The sequence below is a fragment of the Epinephelus moara genome, chromosome 5, assembly GCF_006386435.1.
Source record: "Epinephelus moara isolate mb chromosome 5, YSFRI_EMoa_1.0, whole genome shotgun sequence".
Lineage (NCBI taxonomy): Eukaryota > Metazoa > Chordata > Actinopteri > Perciformes > Serranidae > Epinephelus > Epinephelus moara.
In genome coordinates this window covers 13,964,595-13,989,756 of record NC_065510.1, presented here as the reverse complement: position 1 = coordinate 13,989,756, position 25,162 = coordinate 13,964,595, and the positions used below count along the sequence as shown (strand labels likewise).

The window sequence follows — 25,162 nt, the reverse complement described above, 5'->3', positions numbered from 1 at the left end:
ATTACCTCATATCAAAAGTGTGCCATGTCAGTGCAGGTGCTCTGCAGTTTACACCCATTTTTCTCTATCAGGCAATAATCCCAGGCTATATTATTTTTAAAAAGTTGGAATTATTATGTGACATAATTAATATTATGTCACCTTATGGAAAGTTGCATTAAGGAGGCTTCACAGGCCACTAAGCTTTTGAGAAAATCAAGGTTGCCCTATTCACTGCTCCCTCTTTGTTAGAACTGAAATACTTAGAATTCTTGTTCACATTGTTCGAGAGCCGCCCAGGTCAGTAGTTGTAATAGTGTGTTCCCTAAAGATAACAATCCAAAGCCTGCAGGATTTAGCCTATATCTCTGCCCATTCAACCTGAATAGTACTTGTTTTGGATTTGTTAATTGATTGTGTTCATTGTGACCCCATTTCTGTCTGTTTACACTGCACACTTGAGAGCTTATTTTATTTCTGCTTGACCTGCATCCTGTATAATATGCATGTAGACACTGCTGTGATCTCATCTGCAGGTGTGGTGCTTCATGTTCTTTTTTTTTTTTTTTTTTTCACTCACCAGGCAATGGCCAGAAAGCTGTATGGATGGGACGGGGAGCAGATTCCACACCAGGCGTGGGCAGGACCTCGCTTAGCGTCGGGACACCTGTGCTTGAGTGCGTCTGGAGGTAGGACGAAGGTCACATGCCTCCTGTAAGCTACTGTGCAGCTTTAGCGGACACTCACGCAGGGCCTCCCAGGCACAGCTGTGGGATTGTGGATGCCCAGAGGCAGAACGGGGCCTGTGACATTTTGAATCAATCAGAGGAAAACCCATAAAGCTGTTCTCGTAATGCAGCAGTTCCTAAGCCTGTAGAGCTCCTCAAAATAGACTCAGGCAGTGGAACTAAGCAGACTTGAAAGTTTACTCTGGTGGTGGATGGTAGAGGTATTTTTAGAAGCTGCCGCAGTCAGATTATTATGATGTATCATAACATTATGATGTAACCTGTCTGTCAAACCAGCATTCAACATATGCTCAGGGAAACATATGGTGCATCGTCCTGCTGACTTGTTTGGTTTCATAAATTCTGTTAAGTTCACTGTAAATCAGGGGTGCTCAACATTTTTATGACTGACTGCAAGTTTCGGGAGCCAACATTATGACTTAAGGAAAAGTGCAGTTGCAGGTTGTCCACCGAAATCACTAACTTTAGCTAACAGCACTAGCATTGATAACAGAATGTAACCCCTGCAACACTAGTGAGGTGTCGCTAGTTGCTCTCTACAAGTTGTCCCCCTTAACTTGACAGACACTTGCTAGGGGGGCACAGTTGGATGCAGTCACATTATAGTGTATTAAATGTGGATTATGAAAAGTAAAGCATTGAAATTGACTGCAAATGATTAAAAGCTAATGCACGCATTCCATATCATGTTCATAGCCGCACAAAATGTTTCTTAGGGCTGCCATTGGCCTGCTGGCCAGACATTGATCAACAAAGCTATAAATGTTTTGTTTTCTGTCTCTGGCCTGGAGGCAACATATTGACCTTTTCACCATTCGATAACTGAAGCAGGTAGACTGACAAGCTGTGTAGAATTCTCACACAGCTCAATAAGCTGTCATGCACCAACAATCTTTTGTCCAAAGGTTTGTTTCCTGTTTGATTGTATCACAGTATCTATGGCTGTTTTGCTGATTTGGAGCTCAAAGGTGGACAATGCTGTAGCCTACTTACCCAGCAAATAACATCATTAGGAAAATGTCACATGTCATCACTTCCTCTGATAACACTTTCACTGCTACTGGACATTTGAAGCAGATATCAACAATATAAATATAAAATCTGATAACAATATGTCCTCATATATTGTTTTTAACATAAACATATTTTCACTTAACCAAGATATTTTGTGACCAAATTGAAAATTTTACAGTTGTGAAAAAAAACAACACAAACAACAAATATAAAATAAGTTTTAAACATTAAGCTTTGATGGCAGTTACATTAGTGCCAGTTATAACTAAAAACAACACAAACAAATCACAAATATGTTATATTTAAGTTCAAATAAATACGATTCAAACACCCAAAAAGCCCTTAAACATCATATTATATTAATATAACATTATATTATATGTTATAATAAATACTTAAATTAAATCATGTGAGATGTGGTAAATGCATTTTTATACCTCCGTGCTGGCAACAGCTGTGGCCAGTAGGCGTTAAATTTTCAGGTTGTCTGTCATTCTGTACGACTGCACATCCATCCGTACTGTATGTCCCATTATCTTGAAAGCAATATCTCAGAAAAGCCTTGAGGGAATTTCTTTAACTTTGGCACAAACATCCACTTACTCAAGGATGAATTGGTTTGAATTTGGTGGTGAAAGGTCATTTTGACCTCACAAAATGGCCATATCTCAAGAATTCACATTCTAATGAATTAGAATAAAATTTCAGGTGATGTATGATAGGAGAAAATGATGGAGTGACAAAAGGTTAACTTTACTGTGACATCATAGTGTTCCACAAAAACATTTTTTGTCCATAACTCAGGAACAGGAGGGGAGACATTTGGATGGATACTGAATTGGTGACAGAACTGGGTGTTCACCTTGAAACTGTGTTGATAGATAGATCGTGCTGCAGGGTTGAAGATGTGTGTGAAACATCCATGTTTGGCAAAAATATACACTTAATATCTTTCTTTTTTTTTAAAGATATTTTTTGGGCGTTTTAGCCTTTAATTGATAGGACAGCTTAAGCGTGAAGGGGGAGAGAGAGAGAGGGAAGGACACGCAGTAAAGGGCCACAGGCTGGAGTCGAACCCGGGCCGCTGCGGCAACAGCCCTGCACACAGGGCGCCCGCTCCACCACCAAGCCACCGACGCCCCAACACTTAATATCTTTTATTAAATTCCCACAAAGTCTTCACTACATATATTAGAAAAGTCTGGACAGACATCGATGTAAACTGCAACTTGAGTGGTTAACGTAGGCATCCAAATCTGTGTTAGTGAGCACTTATCCTTTTCCAAGACAATCCATCCACCTGACAGGTGTGACATCAAGATGCTGATTCGCCTCTCATCCAAGAAGCTTCTTCAACTCTAAATGACTGGTATGAAGTTGCAGGCTATAAAACCTGTGTGGGTGGGAACCCTTGCAGAGTCGTAGGGGTCACGTGAACTCTTAGTTTCAGAGTCGTGAAGGTCACAATGTGGGTCGTTGACCCACCTGGCCACCATCTGGGAACTGAATGTACATTTCAATACTGTAAGCCATCTCCAACGTTGTGTCAGTCAGTTGGGCAGTCCATGGCCTCACAACCACAGACCACATGTAGTTACACCAGCTTAGGTCCTGCACTTCCGGCATCTTCACCTGCAAGATCGTCTGAGACCAGACACTCAGAACAGCTGATGCAACAGTTGGTTTGCACAACTGAAGAATTTCTGCACAAAGTGTCAGAAACTGTTTCAGGGAAGCTCATCTGCATGCTCGTCCACCTCAACAAGGTCTTGACCTGACACCAGTTTGTCATTGTAACCGACTTGTGCGGTTGTGAGGCCTTTTGGATGTACTGCCAAAGTCACAGAGAGTACGTTGTTGATGGTGTATGGTAGTAAAAAATTAACACTCAGTTAATGGGCAGCTCTGGTGGACATTCCTGCAGTCAGCATGCCAATGGCACGCCCCCTCAAAACTTGGGGAATCTGACACATTGTGTTGTGTGTTCAAATTTTAGAGTGGCCTTTAATTGTGATTATTCCAAGGCACATCTGAGTGGTAATGATGCTGTTTAATCTGCATCTTGATTTGCAACACCTGTCAGGTGGATGGATTATCTTGGAAAAGAAGAAGTGCTCACTGGATTTTTTTCTCACCAAAATTTGACATTAATATATCTGTTAAGTGTATAAATATCTTTGAACATTAACTGAAACCTTTGAAAAAAGGCAGCAGCAACAAAATTGTTGCATTTACCAGTGACTAGTTCATCTTAATGTACTAGTTCGTTCTTAATTTATCTGTATGTTTGATATTTTGTCTATGTGATACAAGCATTGGAATAAGTTTTCCAATCATTATTTATGTCAGCACAACTTTATTATAAAACATAGTTGCAGCATGACATTTCCATACTCCTATATGGCATAAAAAAAATCTCACAATACCACCACTAATACTAATATTACAACTGCTACTAATGATAACAGAAACATTATTGTTTCTAAAGTGTTTTAATTGATGTATTACAATGTGTACATTGTCATCAGGTAAACATTTACAATGTGACTGATCATTTTAATTGGTTGAAACTCTATATTTCAGTTCTTTGATCACTTCAGTGTTTTAGTATAACGGTCCTCTTCTGGACAAGATACACAAACCTCCGCTCTTTCCAACCCCAGTCCAATTGTATGCATGCAAACGTTACTTTATATCTTCTACACATTAATAGATAATATCAAAGGCAAACAGGAACAGTCTATTCTCGAGAAATGCAATTACAGTTCAGTACAGCAAAGTTAGAGATCAAGCAACATACTATAGCTTAAATACACCGTTTATGTAGTTAGAAGGCCTTTTACAAAGTCAAAGCCATTACCCTTTGCCATCTCTCTCACAGATTACAATAAACAAAAACAAATGTGTCTGAATGTGTTTAGTTACACTTCATTAGTTGATGAATGATAAAATAGGATTTGCTGGAACTTTTTTTGTGTGCATGCAGTTCACTGTACGAGTATTGGTGTCTCCAGATACTTTGCCTGTAGTCTTTGGAATGAGTTTTAGGATATTTGGTTTCTGACATATTTAAGCTGTAGCTATGACTCTCCACCCATACCACGTCTGTGTTCTGGTGATCTACCTTTGGAAACATTTCTTCTTTAGTGACCATTAAAAGTGGAGTGGCAATACACTGTCTCCAGCAAATTTACAACTGGTTTCAGTGATTAAACTCCTCGTAGTATGTAGTCCTGTCAGTGACTGGGATTTCTGACTGATACGACAGAATATCTAGGCCAACACAGAGACAAAACTAGAAGTTACCTCAGATAATTTTTTGATTGAATAGGTTGTTATGATGAATCATATAGGGTGTGCATCTACAGAAAACTGATTATTCTTTCAAAGATTTTTATTCCAATTACTTAAGGGAGTTTTGTTGCAAAATGTCAGAAGACAAAGTGCACTTAAACACACCCTCCAAGTTTTTCTGTGCACAAATAATGAAGTATTTTACCCTCACACCCCTAAGTGCCGTCTGATGATACATTAGAGAAATAAGGGAAAACATTTGTCAGATTAATTCTGGGAATCGGCTGGCCCATATCAGCTGTCCACAGTTAGCTGCATTGAGATTATTGTCGGAGAAAAACTACTTTTTACACCTAAAGGTCATGGTTTACTACCTTTACCTTGCACAATAATCAAATGAGAGAGGCAACAAAATTAGAGGTTTTTATTTTTCTCTGACCCACAATTTATATATGTGTACTACTGCTTTTTAGGGAACAAAATAGACCAAATTCAATGTGGAAAAATGTGCAAAAAATGCATAATACTAGTAACAATAATAATAATAATAATAATAATAATAATAATAATGATAATAATAATGGGTTTCATGGCACTTTTTATTTTTTGTGTGGAGCTGAATGAACCTCCCTTTAGTGTGTTGCACAGGTGGGACCAAGTCATTGTTTTGTAAGTCACAATTAAGTCTCAAGTCTTTGAGCTCAAGCCCCAAGTCAGGTGCCAAGTCCTAAACTTTGAGTATTTAGTCCTAAACAAGTCATGTTACATTTTGAAAGCTATTACATTTTACATTTATTTATTAAAACAAGTTTCTTGGAAGTTTTTCCTGGTTCTGTCCTGCAATTTGATTTGATGCTGTTTGATTGGTTTAAACAAAGCACATCTAGGGAATTAAGTGTCAGCTTGTTGGGAATGATTTGCGTAAATGTTAGTTGATTCAGGAAATTAAGGGAAATTAATTGATTCGTTGCACACTTTTTGAATAACATATTTTTATCTTTAGGCTTGGGGGTAGTTATCAAGTATTTTCAAGTCAGATGGCTCAAGTCCAAGTGAAGTCAGGAGTCACTGGTGTAAAAGTCCAAGTTGAACTGCAGGTCTTTTTTGATTTTGTCAAGTTGAGTCCAAAGTCATCAAATTTGTGACTTGAGTCCAAGTCATGTGACTCAAGTCCACACCTCTGGTGTGTTGTGCTCAAATAGTCCTATTTAAAGCTTACCTGACATTGAGGTAAAATTGAAGGTGGAGACAAAAACCAACAAAGAACTAAAAATTAATTGTGTGACAGTAGCTGTGAATATCTGTCTCATTCTAATCTACTTTATTTTTGACATATCTGATGTTACTGCACCGTAATCTACACACAGATGATTTGTTAGGCTAAAATTTATGTCGTTCTGTGTCACTAATAATCATTGTCCATCTACACAACATGAATTTGTGCTTGAGTTAATAATAACCATAGTCTCCCATGGGACAGATTGAGCAGGCTGTCCATATCTGCTGGTGACAAACACCAGCATTAGCTTAAACCTGCTGCTCTCACCTGAACTCATAAATACACACCACCAGTACAATCAAATTGCTATAAGAATATTACCAGTCTCGCCTACAGTATCTAAAATATCAGATGAGTAGCTATGTCTTTTGCACTGGTAATACACTCCTTTAATTAGTAGTGTGATGCCCCACAGACGATATGAAAACTGAGAACTATCGCTGTCAGGTTGACAGAGGAAACTCTGGTTTCCACATAATCATTAAGCTATCTTTACTGCTACACCCCTCCATTCATAGCTTCATGTTAACTAGGTGTTGCTATGCTGCCAGGAGCTTATTACACTCTGCTTGTATATTTAAGACACATCACGCCTGCAGTGTTCAACGCTGGCCAATAAAACATTCAGCCAGTTAGCTGCAGTGATAGTGCAGCACCAATGTGGGATGTTCCTTTTATGTTTTAACAATAACATTGAATACACACATGGAAAGCAGCCATTGCCAGTAGCTAGTGCAGATGGTCACACATTTAGGTGATCCTCACACTTGCTGATGCTAATTGCTCCACTTCCTGAAAATCCCAGTCTTCTGTTCCAATCCTAAACAATGCCCAAAAAGTGCAGAAGCCATTTTTTTTGTCTTGTATTTTGGCACAATCAGTATATAGCACCACCAAAGTTCTGCCAAGCAGTCTGTTTGGAGAGAAATCCTGTATGTTGAAGCATATTCATACAAACATGAAAGTCACACTGGCATCTTAGCACCAGCTGGAGAAATAAGATTATCCTATCAGCAGTGTACAGAGTTTCTAGCCCTGCTACGCTGCCAGTCCCTCTGGACCACGATGCTAGAGAGAGCTCGTCGGCAAAGAGAGGAAGCAGAGTTAACCACGGGGTGATGAAGCAAATCTACTCTGGCCTTTCAGAGATACAGTTGTTCAAACTAATCTCACTTTTCACTTTGGTCTTGATGTTGTGAAAAGCTATGGCTTATCATTTGGTAACTCAAGGCGGGGGATTGTTGCACTCCTTTGTTTCCCGTTTCTTTTTTTTATGTATTTGTTGTTCTCATCCCATCTTTTATTGCTGCTCTTGTGTCGTCGCTGAACTAGACTCGTGTTTGTTTTAACCTACTTACCAGATGGGTGGGGTTTACGACATATGGGACAGTCAAATAAGAGCCACACTTTACAACCAATTACACAAATTGTGTGAAAAAACTAGTACATGATCCTTTAATTGATCATCTGTCTGGATTGTCCTGATGCAGCGATTCCAACTGATCTAGTGCTCCAGAGAGAATATTATAAACAACAACTGTTGTATCTCAGGTCTGATTATCTGGTGGGGTCAATGCATTTTCTTACTTTTCAACTCTACTTAAGTTAGACTTGAGAAAACGACACATTTCGCGCTCTAACAAAGATCACAACTACGACTGTTATTGGAAGGTTTTTTTCTGCCACCTGTAACTTTAAAGCGCATGTGTCTAAAGACTAACGGTCTTAAGTTCACATCGTAGAAACAATACACAACAAGTGCTCAAAAGACTCAGAGATCACATACTCTCACACACAGAAACAAAATAGCAAAAGAACTCAATTCAATGGTTTCCTTTTTTGTTGCGCAGGCTCAAGTACCATTGGCCTCAGGTGAAGTGAGGCTTTAGAGCAAAGTCCTTTTCCTCGTGTAGTTCTACTAATAAGCACCAGTAGACTTCAGCTGGTCCTGCACCCCCCACTGCCACTCCACTCCTCAATCCCTCAGGGTAGCAGTCATTAACTGGTGGCAGTCCAGATCCCCTCGCAGCTCCAGCGGACCCGGCAGCCTCAGGCCGGTCTTCTGATCCACACACCAGCACTTTCCCCGCTGGCCGTCACGTGCAGGATGACACTGTGGGCAGAAAAAGATACATAGAATATTGTAGTAAGTGTTGCTCATAATGATAAACTCACAGGCACTTATCACCAAATCAGCTTCCCTTAAAGTCCAGGTGAAACGGCATTTCAAGTTTTAATATAGTGATGTATTTCCAAGTTTACCAGGATAGGCGGATGGGATATAATGTTGGGAGGAATTTGATTTGATTGTTGAAAAGTGGTCGTGTCAAAACAGCCAGCCAAAGCCCATTGTATACTCCATGTAACGTTAATTGCTGAAGCAGTCCACTGTAAAATGCCTTGTGCATAATCTGGAGCTGTCACAGATACCACTTTACTCAAAGTGAAAAAATTCTAGCCAGTGGACTCGTAACCACGATATTTTGACATGTGCTGTTGATAGCTAACAAACTTTTTCCAAGCTCTTCGTGGCTGAAAGTTACAGATTGATTGATGGGTGGATATCATGATATTATTGGTTGAAATTGGTTGGTATTAGCGTTCAAGCATGCATCATATTTTGTTTCGTATTATATAACTGGATCTTGACTTATGAATATGAAGGAATATATTGTTAAACTGGTGCACAAAATGTCCAGGATGTGATCCAAAGGGGTTAAAAAGGTAGTTTTCCCTCTTTCTCGACTGTAAACTTCACTGAGCTTTGTAGCATTTCCTTAAATTGATCATTTTGTTTCACTGCCCGCAACTTTACTGCTTTGGTCCACTTTCAACATTCTTTTCAGCTGCAGTTTTCAACAGATTCCAGTGCCATTTGAGAACAAAGTGCAGCATGAAGCAGCTGAAAAGACAGATACTTCCCTCAGAAGTTGGTGGGGATCAAAACTGAGCTAAAAGACAGTGAATACTGGACTTAAACTTGCCAGGTGGATACAAACACAACTCTCAATAAATGCTGATAAGGGATAGATGCTAATATTGTGAAGCATTGGACCACCAGTCCACCAAGCCCCTTAATTTGGTGGCTAAAGTACATCTTGGGTGGCCCGAATGTAAACTTACATGAAAACAATATGGGAAAGACAATTTAAAACACCTTAACACCGCCTTCTTTACATATATTATCTCACAGTCTTTTAGTGTTTGGTTGTCTATTTTTCATAAGGATCACATTAGCAGTGTGAGTAGGCTTGGTAAATCCACACTTAAGCTGCCCTGACATATTGGTAGCTAGCCGGTGACAAGTACTGTTTTCCTAGTATGTAACTGTGAAGTTGCATTGGCAAAGGTTTGCAGGATGGGGATTTTTGTTTTCTTATTTAGCCTTTATTTAGTGTCTCAATTCACGTACTTCTGTACTTACACTTACTATTTTGAGTGCAAAAGTGCGTTCACACCGAGAAGTATGGAAAAATGCATTGCACTATGAGTACCCGGGTGGTGCACTCAAAATGGTCAAGAAGTTGAGTTTGGAACTATGGACACTCGCCATTTGGCTACGTAGCGGAAGGGGAGGGGCCACTTTTCAAACTGGAAATAGCGGCCGAGGACTGTGCGACCGTGAATGTCGCTGCATTGTACAAATACATGTGTGTTTGCACTAAGCACCACTATACTGTTGTTTATTGGGTTAATTTAGCAGTCTGTAATGATTTGGTACCGCGAACGATAACGTGAATGCTAATGCTAGTTTGCTAACTAGCTAATTTGCGGTCGTCATTTCCGCTGAGTGCACAACGGCCGTGTTTGGTTTGAGACAACACTACCCTGTTGAAATTTGTGTACTACGCCAATGAGTACATAGTGCGCACAGTATATACTACATAGAAGTATACTAACGGAAGTATGTGATTTGAAACACACCTCTGGTCTCATTCTTAAGAGAGACCTTAATGGCCACAGGGGTGCCACCTACAGGTGATATTTGGTGGCCACACCGTGACTTCTTGTGGCCACGGGCCATCAGGCTATGGTCAGTGTCAAACCCTGGCTAATGTTGCTTCATCCTTGCTGGATAGGTAACTGGTTGTAACTCGCTTGTTTGAGGTGTTAATTTGCCGTTGTGTTTGTGTTGTGTTTATAGCTTGTTGCGTTGCCCTGAAGAATCAATGAACGCAGGTTTATATGAAACTAAGCACTAGATAAGAGGTTACAGACTAGTTTTTTGTCTTGAAAGAGCTGTCAGTGCTCCGTCAGCAGGGCCATAACCTTCCAAGATGATGTCAGACCTGACTTTAAGCCTTTAAAGATGTTTTCATTGTTTTGCAGCACTTGGCTTTGTTCTTCATAAATGGTCAAACAAAGCTGGTGAATTGTAAAAAAATATATACTGTATAATATATACCCCAAAACAGAATCATGTATTAAGGAAAGCTACATCCAGCTGGCAGTTAAAGTCGCCTCTAACAAACCGTGAGAGGAATTTCCAGTAAATAAATGATTTGAGTTACAGCCCATTAGATTCTGTGAACTATTAACAATTCCTGTAATACAAAACTTATTGGGTGATTTTGTATGTTTCTGTATTGATTTAGAGTCTCACAAAGCCTCCAAGACCAGTTAACAATCTCAGAGCAACCCTGCCATAAAATGATTGCCAGTTGTCCCTTACGACATGTGTTTTACTGCCCAATAGGGTTTTATCACGTTGCAGTTTTAGTTAAACAGTAAACAGATGCCTGTGAATGTGAGCAGGCAGAGATACTTTAACTATGTTACACAATCAACATAACTCAGACTTTTGATGACTGGTGCCTTAGCAGAGCTTTTCCTTTTATCACTGACTCTGCGTCTGCTGCAGCTTTGATTGCAAGTATGAGTCAGAGCAGTCTTATCTGTGTATTTATGTTCTCTGATTCTCTCAGTCTTATCTGCATAGTTGCCCAATCTTGCAAAGGCAGAGTAACAAAAAGCAACTGCATCCAAAAGCTAATTGCATCCATCACAGCAATAAAGTGGTTATTGGTTTAGGGGAAACCACGTTACACACGCGGTTCAACCCTTGATTCCTGAAAGAGAAATCAGTTTTCATGTGAGCCTAGAAAAATAAAGTCTTGGCATCGCCATGACAGTCTGCTTGGAGACACTTTTGTGTTGATCTTGAACTAGTAAGACCACATTTCATCGGCTGCAGGCATGTTTTGTGTTTTGGCCCACAGATTGCTGATGTAGTTTGAAGGAAACAGTTTAAAGATAGGCATTTTTATTTCTATTGGCATGATAATACAGATTCACAGTTCACCAGTACACATGGCCAAATAGCTCAGTAAATCAATGAAGCTCATAACGAGTGTGTGCTTGACATCACAGACCTGTTTGGCGTGGAAATCTCCGTTCTTGTCACAGTTGGGTATGGGAATCGTGAAGAGATCATCGTGTGTGCGTGTATTTGATGCTAATCTGTCCAACGCTCTCTGTAGCTCAGCACGACATGGAGCCTGTAGGAGAAATCGTTTTTGACTTGGTGTTTATACACATCAGCAGAGCTGCAGACATAGATGTATATAGACATGTCCATCTCGACGTAGCTTTTCAGAAGAGAGAGAAAGTTTAAGTAAAATCTAAGATTCGCCACCAGGCGAATAGGTATTGTTTTTGGATTCCCAACTTTATTTTCTCACCGTCAGTGTTTCGGGAATCAGAACTTTTGCCATTGGAATTTATTTATTGAAGTCAAAGTGTTGGTGTGGGGTGACAGCTAAAGTGAACATCACACAGGTTTTAATTTGACACAAAGAAATGTCAACACCCTAACATCCGCCCAGTTGCTAGAAGGAAATGTTGTCATTGTACTTTTCTGCAAACCACAAATGTGTTACATTTGCACTGTTTTACATTTGTCACATCAGTGCTTATAAAGTGACATAGTATATGAGCTGACAGTCATCAGGAAGTGGAGGGGATGGTGGATAGCGTGTCACCTAGGCGAGATGTTAACCAAGCTGCAGACCACTGCTCGAGACCAACAAACAACAAAACTTGCATTGTTTTAGCAAGTCATCGCTGTGTTGCGTGCATGTTTTCATGCACCAAACGTGGGCATTTTGCAGTGACCTGTCAGTGAGGATAGTGCCACCAAAAGTGGTTGTTTTTTATCAAGAGATTGCTGTGTTTCCAGCGTGGATTGTACCACCAAAACTGCGTCTTTAAGCCCAAACATGATGTATTCCTGGCCATGACCAAGTGGTTTCTGTGCCTACACCTAACCACGCATTAACCACTGCATTGTTGAAACAGAAAGTTTCAACATATCTACTACATAATAACATGCAAATGTAACAAATCCGGGGTTTGTTTTCCTTTCCTGGCAGTTGGGTTGCTTTTATTGTTTGTGCATGCAGATGTAATTGCAAATAGTGCTAAGGGTCGGTTGCATTGAAACCACAAGTCAACTAATGACTGCATGTGAGTGCATCATTCTGGCAGATCAGTCTGCACAGCCAGTCCAACTGCATTCCCAGAAAGTCTTTAAAAGCATAAAAAATCTATAGGTGGGAGGCTGTGGCATTGCTGTGCATTCATGTCACACATTCCTGTGTTAAATGAATGTACTAAAATGTGGTCAAAACCAACCTGTTACTGATTAATGGGGATGTTATTATCCTGCTCTTGCCAATGTTAAAAAAGCAAATTGCACGTTAATGTCAGTGTACACCTGTACTTTATTTCGCAAGACCGCAATTAAAGGTTACGGTCTGTAAATAACTAATTTGTACATTTATAACCTCACTGTTACGCTTGTGGCTTTGGAACTATAAAGCCTTAATGTGAAACACCTGCTGGGGTTTTGAGGCATGTGCTGCAGACTTCTCTGTGAAACTGATAAGATGTCAGAGGATTGTTTCTCTCACCAGCGCCGCCTTGGTCTCCTCCCTGGCGGTGTTGCTCCTCTGATTTGTGGATTTTGGAGGGTGTCGGGCCAGGGTCTTCTGTATGCAGCGCTTGTCCTGTGGACTGCACCGGATATTGCTGTTGTTTGGGTGCTCAGGGATGATCTCATCCTGCCTCTCCATTGCTAAGGAACAAGGAATAAGAGACAGTTTCTTAAAGGGACTGTTCACTCCAAAAACAAAAAAAAACTCTTACCTGTGCTGTTTAGCAGTCAAGATTGTTTTGGAGTGAGTTGCAGAGTGTTGGAGATATCAGCTGTAGAGATGTCTGCCTTCTCTCCAATATAATTGAACTTAATGGCACTCGGCTTGTGGTGCTCAAAGCGCCAATAAAATACATTTGAAAAACTGAACAGCAGTGTCTCTTTCCAGAAATCATGACCTGGTTACTCAAGAGAATCCACAGACCTTGTTGTGAGCAGTTTCATGTCGGAGCTATTTTCTGTCTACCAAACTACACCCGCCAGCTATATCGCCAACCCAGAAGGAAGCATGCATCTACTCTTAGGTAACCTACAACCACTGAGCTAGCTAATGTGACAGCTCAGGGATGATACTGTTAATGTTGATATCTTGCGCTTTTGTCCATGAGTAGATGCACGCTTCCTTCTGTGCAGTGTTACGGTTGGCAGGTGTAGTTCAGTAGAAAGAAAATAGTCCCTACATGAAACTGTGGATTATCTTGAGCTCATGATTCCTAGAAAGAGACAATGCTGTTGAGTTTTTCCTGAGTGCCATCTATTTCCATAATATCACAGAGAAGGCAGACATCTCTACAGCTGATATCTCCGACACTCTGCAACTCACACCAAAACAATCTAGATTGATAAACAGCACTACAGGTAAGAGGAAATATATGTATTTTTCGGGTGAACTGACCGTTTAAATTTGACAACAAGGTGGACATTGCAATGTCAGAAGTATTTGAATAACAGTTTGTGAAAAACATTTGTATGGCTTCTATAAGACATGATCGTTAGTGCATCATAATACCACGTTTTCACGATATGAGCATATTTTAGAGTAACGTCCATTATTTTAATGACTATCTGGTGTCAGATATAGAGCAGGAGCTTTACTGCCTTTCCTCCTTGTCCTTCTGCATAACATCCCATACAGCTGAACATGGTGAGATGTAGGCTAAAAATGAGGCCAGGTTAACCTCAAGGACACAGAGGAGCCGTGTTCCCGCTCTGGGGGGTAATGTGTACCTCAGCTCTCGCCCTGGTGCTTTTCAACTGCTGCACCACGGCCATGCCACGAGCTCTGAGGCTTTTTAAATGATACCACCCCTGTTCTGCCACCCTCTGTACATTGTGGTCTGTGCCACATTCACCTTTGCATCCCTATAATTCTGCAGTTCTGTGGCCCTGCAGGCAGCCAGCTGCTTCCTCAGGAAATGCCCCCCTCCCTGTTCATTCTCCACCCCTCCACAACAACCTCTCTCTGGGCCAGATGGAGGTTGTTAGAAGGTATTTGCACTGTCACAAGTGGGCACAACTGTGTGCTTCACTGTGTGTGTGTGTGTGTGTGTGTGTGTGTGTGTGTGCGCGCGCACGCACTGGTTGGTGGCTGGGGGGCACAAGATGGGCAAAATAAGGGATAAGGGTTGTGTGTGACTTTCTGTGTGTACATGCATGCTGCTTTTTCACCTGTGGCTTGCAAGACTTGGCAGAGTCTTTTGCTTTCTGCTCATAACCCATGGCATTTTACAGATTGGCACTGGAATCAAAGTACTTCAAACTGCGGTTTTACCGTTTTGAAGCTGTTCTCGCTCTGATCATTGAACCAGATCTGAGCTCTGGTTAATATCTAAGGTCACTGCCAGGCATTCAGTTAATTGCTGTTGGCAAGGAGACAATGAAGGTGGCTCAGTAACCCCTTGATCTTGTGCAATGTGCAGCCTTTTCTCAGGTCTATTCTACAATGCATGAAAGCATACATACACACAATCCAAACCAGTAAAAGCTTTTCTTTGCAGGACTTGTTCTTGAGCAAGTCCTGGCCCTGCTGCATTGAGGATACTGATCCTGAGCCATTTTCCAGTGATGACTAGATTTTTTTTTTTTGCAGCTCAGTGACAGGAGTTTGAAGCCGGCCATGTTTCTCTAAACTTCATAGACAGTCATGTTGCTTGGCTCGGCCTGTCTGGGGGGGAAGTGTCTCTTGGCTGTTTGTATTTTTAGTCTTGTTGCTGTTAAGGCCCGCTCATCAGCACTTTTTTCCACAAGAGCCAACAGGGTTTCAGCTGTTTCCTTTGTTCCAAGTTGTTCTTTCTCTTCTTTCGCTAGTTCACACTTTTCCGATTCCACGCTTTTTTTTTTCACAGGGCGAGCCAAAGTGATTTAGAAGTGGGTCAGGGGTGGCATGTCCTGTTTGCTACCACTGCTGTTTTCTATGGAGGAAGTTGCCACTTCTCTGTGTGGTTTCATTTGATTTGGATCAGCAGCTCTTGGCTTTGGAAATATAATTCCTGCAGTGCATTATCAGCCCTAGAGCTGATACTCTGCAGTGCATTGCCAGTCACAGGTGCACAGCAAAGATAAAGAAAGATCTTGAGTAAACATACTGTAGTTATACTCAGAATCAGGAGCGGCCTTCACCTGTCTTTTTATACGTTGTAATAAGCCCAAATTAAGCCAAGACCTGTTATAGAAATAAAGACCACTACTTGTCTGATAATTAGCAGATTAAATACATGATCGGATTCATTCATAAAATCTTTTTCTTATTTGAATACCCTAGTATGAGGTCATTAGCCAGTGCTGTTAATCACAGTGATACAGCACTGATCGATACAGTACGGTGAACACAAAGCTCCATTATGTTAGCACGTAGCTGACAAATTCAAAATCTATTACACAACAAACAGCATTGCTTGCTCAATCAAGTATTTGTTGTCTCATATCAGCTGCCGCACTTGCAAATGTATTCGTCGCACTGTCCAGCCGACGTGTGAGCATCATTCATAACGGGATAAAAAGAGCAGTCTGGCAGGAACAATCCTTTAAACAAACACACATTCACAAGTTCATTGCAGTTACATCATCTAATGTACGTTATGAGAGGTCGTCTTCTGTTTAAATATTTGTCCTCTCTTTGCAGAACAGTGACTTTAGGAAGTGAAGGGCTCGTCAGATTTCAAATTCCACTGTTTGTGGCTTTGAGGCTGAACTTGTAAACCCCAAAGACAAATATCCTCCTTGAATAAATATTTAGTTACGCTCAGCGAGATTGGCAGAGTACTTTCCTATAGTTTATTCTTCCACGAGCTTAGATCTTGGATCTAAGCCAAAAGAGAGTCCACTATGTGAGGCATTTGTACAAAAACCTTAGATGCACCCTTTCAAAAGGAACAACTGTATTTGTGTTCTGTTCAATACAGATTCATCACTGAGGATAGCTGCAGCAGTCATGAAGCGAGGTAGATAAGTAAGCCTTTACATTCAAGTTAGGAAGCACTGAGAGGAGCTGCTGAGTAACTTCCTTACAGAGCAGAAAGCCGGCTGATGTACCAGCAAATATTAGCTCATATCTGTATTGGTGTATGATATGGCTGATAAGTACCAAGAAATTTGAGGACGTGTCAGAGTGCAGATTTTTCAGCTGTAAAATGTCCCTACTCAGTGGGGCTGAGTGATACTGAGAAAACTCTGCAAATACTTCAACATCTGTATTGGGGCGTTATTGTAGGATTGACTACTGCTGCTTTCACACAGTATTTACTAGGGCTGCCACGATTAGTCGACTAATCGATGACTAATCGACTATTAAAATAATTGGTGACTATTTTCGTAGCCAACAATCGGTTTGAGTCATTTTTCATAGAAAAGTACTATAAAAGTTCCCCAAAATACTCTTACTGCAGCTTCTTACGTTCAGATATCGGCAGCTTTACACACTCTCCCATGACAGTGAACTAAAACCCTTTGGCGTGAGTACGAAACAAGACATTAGATGATGTAATTTTGGGGTTTGGGCGAGACAGACCGACATTTTTCAACATTTTAACACATTTTTCGATGAAATGATTAGTCGACTAATCGAAGAAATAATCGACAGATTAGTCGACAATGAAAATAATCGTTAGTGGCAGCCCTAGTATTTACACAATAAGATTTTTGATAAATAATATTAAGTAATGTGGATATGAGGGCTCAGTGTATTAAGACAAATAACAGAACAGCTAGAACAGTCTAAGTTCGAAAAATTACATCACTTTACTGTAATGCAACCTTTAAAACGAGGACATGACGTTAGATATGACGATATCCAAAATCTAAGCTGTCAAACACGTCTAATCTCATATCATGATATCCATATAATATTGATATATTACCTTCCCTACAACCCAGTAAATATTTTGGTTGAAGTTCTTTAAAAATGTATTGTAAAGGATAGCTGGCTTCTAGTGGTTAAAACGTATTATTTTGCTGCAGTGAATGTACTTTCGGGTGTGTCAATCCACAGTAGGGCTGCACAAATCTAGATATTATCAAAATTTGCACCTAGGCCAATTGCAAAATCCAAATTGAGGGAGCTGCAATTTTTTTGCTACAGGTAAAATGTCTCACATCACACAACCATAAATGAAGCAATGTGGTGCCACAGAAATGTTCCGGCCTACAAATTATATTCCAAAAATTACTTCATCATTATTTTCATATTTTTTTCAGTTGAAGTTAAATGCAAAAATTAACTTTCCCACTAAAGTCGGGACTCATGTCGCAGTCGTTTTATCTGTTAAAAGAATCGCAGTTTTATTTATTTACTTATTCTATATCGTGCAGTCCTCGCACTCAGTGGCATCATTGTTGGGTGTGGTTACAGGTGCAGCTTATGTAGTTATAGGTGTACCATAATATATTTGCAACCAAACACACTGAAAACTTTTAACCACAAGGGGCAGTAAAGCGCTGCTTCTAAGCTTTGTGTTAAATTACTCCAAAGATCAGAAATACAAAATACAAAGGAGAGAGAAATGACAGCAGAGCAATGGTACGGCAGCTATTTACAGTAAATTTTATTTATTTCATATATATATATGTTATTTGTGTTGTTCTGCATTTAATTCATCCTCATTGTTCAGTGCAGTGAAGAGCCACTGCTCAGTGTGCAGGCATCATTTCCCTTCAGGTCATTCCTGTCCTGCCATGTTATTCATTTATGTTTTACAAACAATGGGATTAGCCTGATTTACTTACTGTCAGTCCATTAAACTCGCTTCAAGTGGCTTAAAATGTGAATTTCAAATTCACAATTTTACAAGACACAGAAAAACACTGTGTGTAGTGTTGTGGTTCTCCATGACGCTAGATAGGATATATTATACTGTATTGACAGCAACTAATCTCTTGAAAAATGAGTACTCTGTGGAGAGAGTACTCCTCCAAAATGCACTTGTTTTTTTAACAGTTTGGCAGCAAGCTCAAAAGTCAACTAGGCTTACTACCAAGAAACTGTTCTCTTCAGTCAACACTGGATCCTCATTTCCAGGCAGAAGATTTCTTTGAATCAGTTAATCATCAGAGTTTATGTCGAGTGCAATCGTAAGAACACTACCAGCATGTGCTGTGAGAAGGCCAATGGAAATTTTAGGACTCTTTGTAGTGTCATTTGTCAAAGGAAAGATAGAAAGTTAAATCAATGCTGAATCACAAAGGTTGCCTTTGTGAAAAGGAAACCTGCTGGTGCTCTGCCTGATGCTGCTTTGGCCACATCCCATCCAACTGAAGTCAAAACAGACATCAAGAAATACGACGTGTTTGTGAGTTTGATTCCAAAGAGAGCAGAGTAGCAGCAGTTTAATGTCCCGTTTGATTTAGTCATGATTTACCCAGAAAATAATTAGGGAGTGCAAATATGAAAATGATTAAACATCCACGTGCCTACTCTCAGTCCCAAACTGCACAAATCCTTTTTTCATTTCAGTGATATTATTGATTCTATTGAGGAGAATATTCAGCTTATTATTGGCGCTGTAGAGTTCACAGAAACCGACGCCAAAAATAAAACTACCATCACTCTTAGCCAAGGCAGCTGTCTCACAGTTTATTCATTTTCATTTAAGAAAACAATTTGTTTGCCTTTACTTTGAAGAAGTGTGCAGTATTTCAGTCTAAGGCTTGAAACTGTTATTGTCCGCAATAAGCCAGATATATAACACACACACACACACACACACACACACGCACGCAGGTGTGGATCAGAGAGAAAGAATATGAATAAAGGATATAACAGAGACTCTTCCAGATGGATCTCCATCAGAATAAACATTATTCTTTATCCTGACAAAAATCTTTTGGATCAAAACATTGTACTGCATGATGAAGATAAAATGTGTTTTGGGAACTTTAGTGCAGCATGAGGTTTTTCCCACATTCGCCGCCTCTCCTGAGATTCATAGTTTCATCTGTTTTAAGGAAGCGATCCTGTTTTTCATCTAGATAGAACAAATGTTGAAAGACATCAGAATTTGTGCCACTTATCCCACAATATAACCTGAACTGAGCTGTTATATATCATCTTTAACCTCGGGGACAGAACTCCGTCAGCCGGACTCCATCACCGCTTGTTTTGTAGATTTATTTGCTTGCAGATCTGTGAGTGGGATGATCTCAGCTATACATCACCTGTTGATATGCTCAAACTACTACAACTGCATGCGATGAATAGATCTATGAATAGAGAGAAACTTGCAGCTGAAGTGAATTAGGTCAAACTATTTTGAGTTACATCATTAACTTAATTTTGAGTGGATTCTTTTTTTAATATATGTACAGAATCAGTGCAAGGAGATGAAATATATGCTACGGTATTTCTACGGGCCAGTGAGGAGCTGTACTATCTTGGATATTAGTAGCTATTACAATATTTAATCTTTATAAAAGGCTTGAATAACCAGAGCTCAGAGAGTACATTTATTATTAAAAACAACAATTTATCCAGATTTGACTTGCAGATCGCTGCGGTGTTTTTATTGCTGAATTAACAGGATCAAATCTCAGCTCTTGAGGATTCGCTGTCCTCCTCAGACGAGGCCTTTTTCATGGCCAGCACAATGTTGGATTGTTTATGTGTCTCTCAGCTCCAACACTGGAAGGGGGCTAATCACATTTACTCCTGCACGAGAGCCCCAGCTGTACAAATGTGCTGCACAACCCAAAGAAAGCAAATACACAACATTAAGGGACATCTGCTTAAAGAGGCTTTGGGAAAATCCTCGTGTAGCACCCCCAAAAATACATCCACGTCTCATCGCAGCTCCCAAAACGTGCTGAGGAGTCCTCGCTTGTGGGAGAAAGGAAAATCTAGGTTAGCATGCTGCTTTCATAAAGACCTGCGTGCGTCACAGTAAATTGGGCGTAGTTGGACAGAGCCGGGCTCCATCGACAGCTTCATTCATGCAACTCCTTCGGTGCCTGTTGGTGTGAGACTTTTTATATCTGACATCTGTATCAGTTTGTAAATAATATCCGTTTCACTGTCCGAGGGAAGCATTTGAATACGACTCCGGGGCAGGCTCGGCAGGAATGCGGGAGCATATGCCAACACACGCATGATGATTTATTCTAAGTATTAAGATAGAGAGGGTTTCTAAGAATGGGATATTAGGATGCACTAAAGCTGTCTTAGACCTTGACATAAGATGCAGGGTAGTGCTTGTTGTTGCTATGGAAATTTGGTTCAAGAATAGCCTTAAGGTTGATACATTTTTTGAGAGAAATACTCAGTTTTGGACCAAAGAAAATTGTCTGATAGCTCATTACTCTTGCCAGCCTGATTTCCTGAATTATCTTTACTTAGCTTCTTCTGTCATTGGCAGTGCCTAGATTAAAGTTACAATCACGAGGCAGCGTAAATCTTTGTGATAAAAGTGTTATGTTGCAGTATTTAAATGCTGAGCTGTAACCATTAGCCTCAACACCCTAAATTCCCTTCAACGGGCTGTCGAGATCTGCCTCTCTCCCTGGGTCCTTTTCATTATGAATTCTCTTGGTTTTTAAAAACCCTCTTCTATTTTTATCTAGCATGTTCACTGTTGCTAGGAGTGGGGCAGTGTCAGACATGTATTCAGGAGATGCACCCCCTTGTTTAATAATGCATAAGTACGGTGAATGCGCCACAAAGGAAATCTCCTGCTTGTGACTGGAGTTGCTCTTCGCCTCTCCCCCATGCCTCTCTGATTGTCTCTCTGCTGCCATAGTTTACATTGAACATTCTTATACGGCGGATCTGAGCTGCTGCCCAGAAGAATTGATTTACAGTGAGATTTATTGGGCAGAGCTTCCCCGCTTTGTTATGACAGACTCCAGGGGTGAGAAGGAGTGTGGAGGCAAACAGAACTCCGCACTCAGATTACAGAACACCAAAAGCAAAACTTAGGAACTTTCCAAAAAATCTTCCATCTACTGCCGCCCCGCCCCAGAGAAAGGACCTGAGACTCCCCAGTGCACTATAACCCAGTTCCGGGCCAGTAGATCGGACACACGCAGCATCAAAGAGCAGGAATAATGTTCAGGGAGTACATTCTGCAACATAAACTGGTGTGGACGGCCGGAGCCGGGCCAAGCTGAGACAGCCCTCCGTTTTTATCATGCTCTGAACAGCTTTCCTCTTCTTTCTGATTCCATTTAGTCATGCTATGTGCCGGCCTAACCTATGCTGGCCCTGCACAGAGAGCAGAAGGCTCTCATTTCAGCTCTGGCAGCAAGAGTGCCGATGAGCTCATCCTCATGAAGGAGCTGGACGCGGTGGGCGATGCGCTCGAAGGCTTGTTGTTGGGGGGGTGGGGGGTTGCACCCAGGGCCAGGGGAAACAGATGCTGCAGCGAAGATGAGAGTCCTGGGAGTTTTATATTGGTTAAGTTCATCCAAATCTTTGGTGTTCTGGCGCTAGCAGATAGTCTACTACCATTACCAGTAACTGTCTGGGAGCCTAGGCTCAGTGGAAGCAACGCCAGGCCAGTTAGCTGATAATCTGGAACAAATGAAAGAACCACCTTGTCTGCGACACATTATAACAATTGTCTCATATGGCATAATGGAAATCAACACCACTCCCTTTGTGGGGAGCAGAGGAAGGCTGTTTCATCAGTATAAAGAAGTTAACGTCAAAGCAGTGAACTGGAACTGGATCTGCAGATAAGACATCCAGTATTAGACATCCCACTGTGTGAAAGTGGAAACAGACTTTGTTCTTTGCAAAAGGAATGCAGCAACAAAGAGGAGAATAAGAAGCCGTCCCAAAAGAGTGTGATCGACAGTAGAAGAGGAGTTGAATATCTGCAGCAACAGCAGGAGGAGGAGGAATGGGGGCGTCCATGAAAGAGCACCAAGTGAATTACTGATTGCAGAGAGCTCTAATAGCCCCAGACTGGCCACACTCCATTACAGTCATTTCATACAGCAGCTTTTATTACCTCCTCCCATTACAAACACACACACATATTCACTTCCCCCCCACCACACACACACACGCACACTCTCACATTCCCAGTACCACCACAATGCATTTTATTTCACTCCCTGCACTGCTAGACTACCTGCAGGATCTCAGTTTAACGCAGGCATGGTAATTGCACACCCAAGAGTTGCTGGGAAAGGGAATTTTTAGTGTCACCATCTGCATTAACCAAATGCATGTTTCCTGCACTGAGACAGGCGGCTAACTTGCTGAGTGCAGACACATGCGGCAGACATACACAGCAGAAACCCCTCACACACACACTCACATGCACACACGCCCACCTCAGCTATCACCACAGCGCTCTCCTCTCTGAAGCCTGCTCTGCGTCTTACAGCAGGGCCCCTTTCACAGCGAGCCGCCGCAAGACAGCAGAGGGACTGTGTGCGCTCTCCCATCAGGCCATGCGTGAGGAGCTGGTGTGTGTGCATGCTCTGGTTCAGGGCTTAGCCGAGATTAGGGTAAACAAGCAGCACATTGTCACACCCCCCAACTCTGACCCTGCCCGGCTCAGGTAAGGCCCAGCGAGCGGAGACAGAAAATATTCTGGTCTGCTCGGCCGTGGGTCCACAGAGCGAGGGGGACGCAGAGACGCCAGTCCAGGTTTGGACAGACCGGGTCAGCTTTACATGTTCTACTATGAGAGCATCTTGACAAAGACATTTGCAGATATCAAATGTGTTGTAAAGGCTTTGGTGCTGTGAGCCTAATTGTCGTTGACAATTACTGAAAGGAAGAAGTGCCCATTGTAAAGAAGTGTATTTGCCATCAGTTCACACACAGACTCTGACCCCTTCGCTCTCACCTGAGTTCTCCTCCACCTCTCTCTCATCAGTGCACACCCCCTGGCCGTGCATCAGCGAGTGCAGTGGCCTCTCCACGCCACGCGGCGGGTAGCAGCGGAGGCCCGTGCCACAGCGGGGCGAGTAGACGCCACAGTGAGCCCCTTTTGCCAGGGCACAGGTGGGGCAGCAGCCGCAGCCCGGCTCCCTCACCGTCTCCTCGCAGCCCTCCGGCAGACGGCAGCTGGCCAACCTCTCCTCAGAGCACACCGGGCAGCGGATGGCCTGGTCCGACAAGCACAGTGCCACCAGCGACAGGGCGCCAAATGCCCAAAGGCTCCAGCAGGACGGAGCTACTGCCACGCCACCTCCACGCACCATGGCAGCCCCGGCACCTGCACGCAATCCTTTGCCCTCGTGTATGCTCCCCTTTGCTTCCCTCTCCTCTGAGTGTTGTGCAGCTTTTGATGACTTTCTACTTCAACAGCAGATTTTAGAGCAAACAAGGGAGGTCTGAGAGGAGCGCTTTGTCCAGGATGGTCTTTGATATTGTCAGCTGGTTAGTGTTTCAATTGCAGGGATACAATGCCTCTCCTGTATTGCCTCTCGGTTCCTCTGATTCAATTTCACAGCGCAGAAATTGGAGCCTGCTCGTGATCTGCTCGGCTGGCGAATGTAGTGGTGATAAGAACTACTTTTTGTTGTGTTGGAATGAACAGTTGCAGGAAGGATATCCACCACTGTGTTCAGGTGAGTCTTGCTCTCTCTTCAAGTTTGAGTCCAGAGGCTCGCCCGCCGTCTCATGAAACCCCAAAAAATCTGGTCTACAAGTGTCCAAACACAAAGCAGGTCATCAGAAGGCAGCGTTTTAAGTAACAGCTGCAATTTCCTCCTCTTGCTGGTGTGCAGTGTAAAGGACTCGCTCCTGAGAATGGCTCAACACGAGTGGCTCTCCTTGGACTTTATACTGGTCCATGGACACGCCTCTTTCTACAGTGAGAGAGGAGCTGAAAGGCACAGCAGAGAAAAGCCAGGCTAAAGCTCTCTCCCTCTGTCTTACTCTCTAGCTCTCTCCTACTCAGACTCACAAGCTTATATACTGTCTCCCTCACTTGTCCTTTCTCAATCCTGAGTGCATGCAGAAAAAAACAAAAAACGCTGAATCGCCCTCTCACTTGTTCACACACAGATTACACTTTTTCTCTCCCACCCTCTTGTTATTATTCTTTTCAGTCATGCTTATTGCATGTGACAATCACTCGTTCTATTGATTTGCACTGATGAAACATTTGGGTCCGTAGGAGCACTAAGTAACAGAGAACACATCAGTGCTGTCCCACTTTAATCAACCCCAAATGCCCCGCACACACATGTTTATGCCTCCAGGATGAAACATTGTTCAAACAACAAAACAACGTCATGCCTGCTCCGTCACCAAGGTCTCAGTGTGTGTTTGCGTACGTGTGCGTACAGGGGTCAGTCCAGTCTGTGCTGCTGCCCCCCCCTCATTATGTCTGCCCCCAGATCGCTCTTTCTCTCTCTTGCTACTAACTGGAGTGGGCAGCTATAAAAGGCAAATGGACAGTCTAACCCCCCCCTCGTCTCTGCCGCCCTGCCCCCACCGGTCCTAAAAAAGCCTCCCACCAGTGG

The 25,162-nt window shown here is 41.9% G+C and overlaps 1 protein-coding gene across 1 annotated transcript; it reads right to left on the bottom strand.

The window, feature by feature from the left end:
* Positions 1-5,446: 5,446 nt before the first annotated feature.
* On the bottom strand, positions 5,447-24,585 carry LOC126390979 (insulin-like growth factor-binding protein 4). Its single transcript, XM_050045522.1, has 4 exons — positions 23,536-24,585; positions 13,227-13,390; positions 11,688-11,813; positions 5,447-8,428 (listed from the first exon to the last, which is right to left on the bottom strand). Exons 1-4 carry the CDS (start codon positions 23,891-23,893, stop codon positions 8,291-8,293), a joined length of 786 nt encoding a protein of 261 aa, XP_049901479.1. The 5' UTR covers positions 23,894-24,585; the 3' UTR covers positions 5,447-8,290.
* Positions 24,586-25,162: the final 577 nt, after the last annotated feature.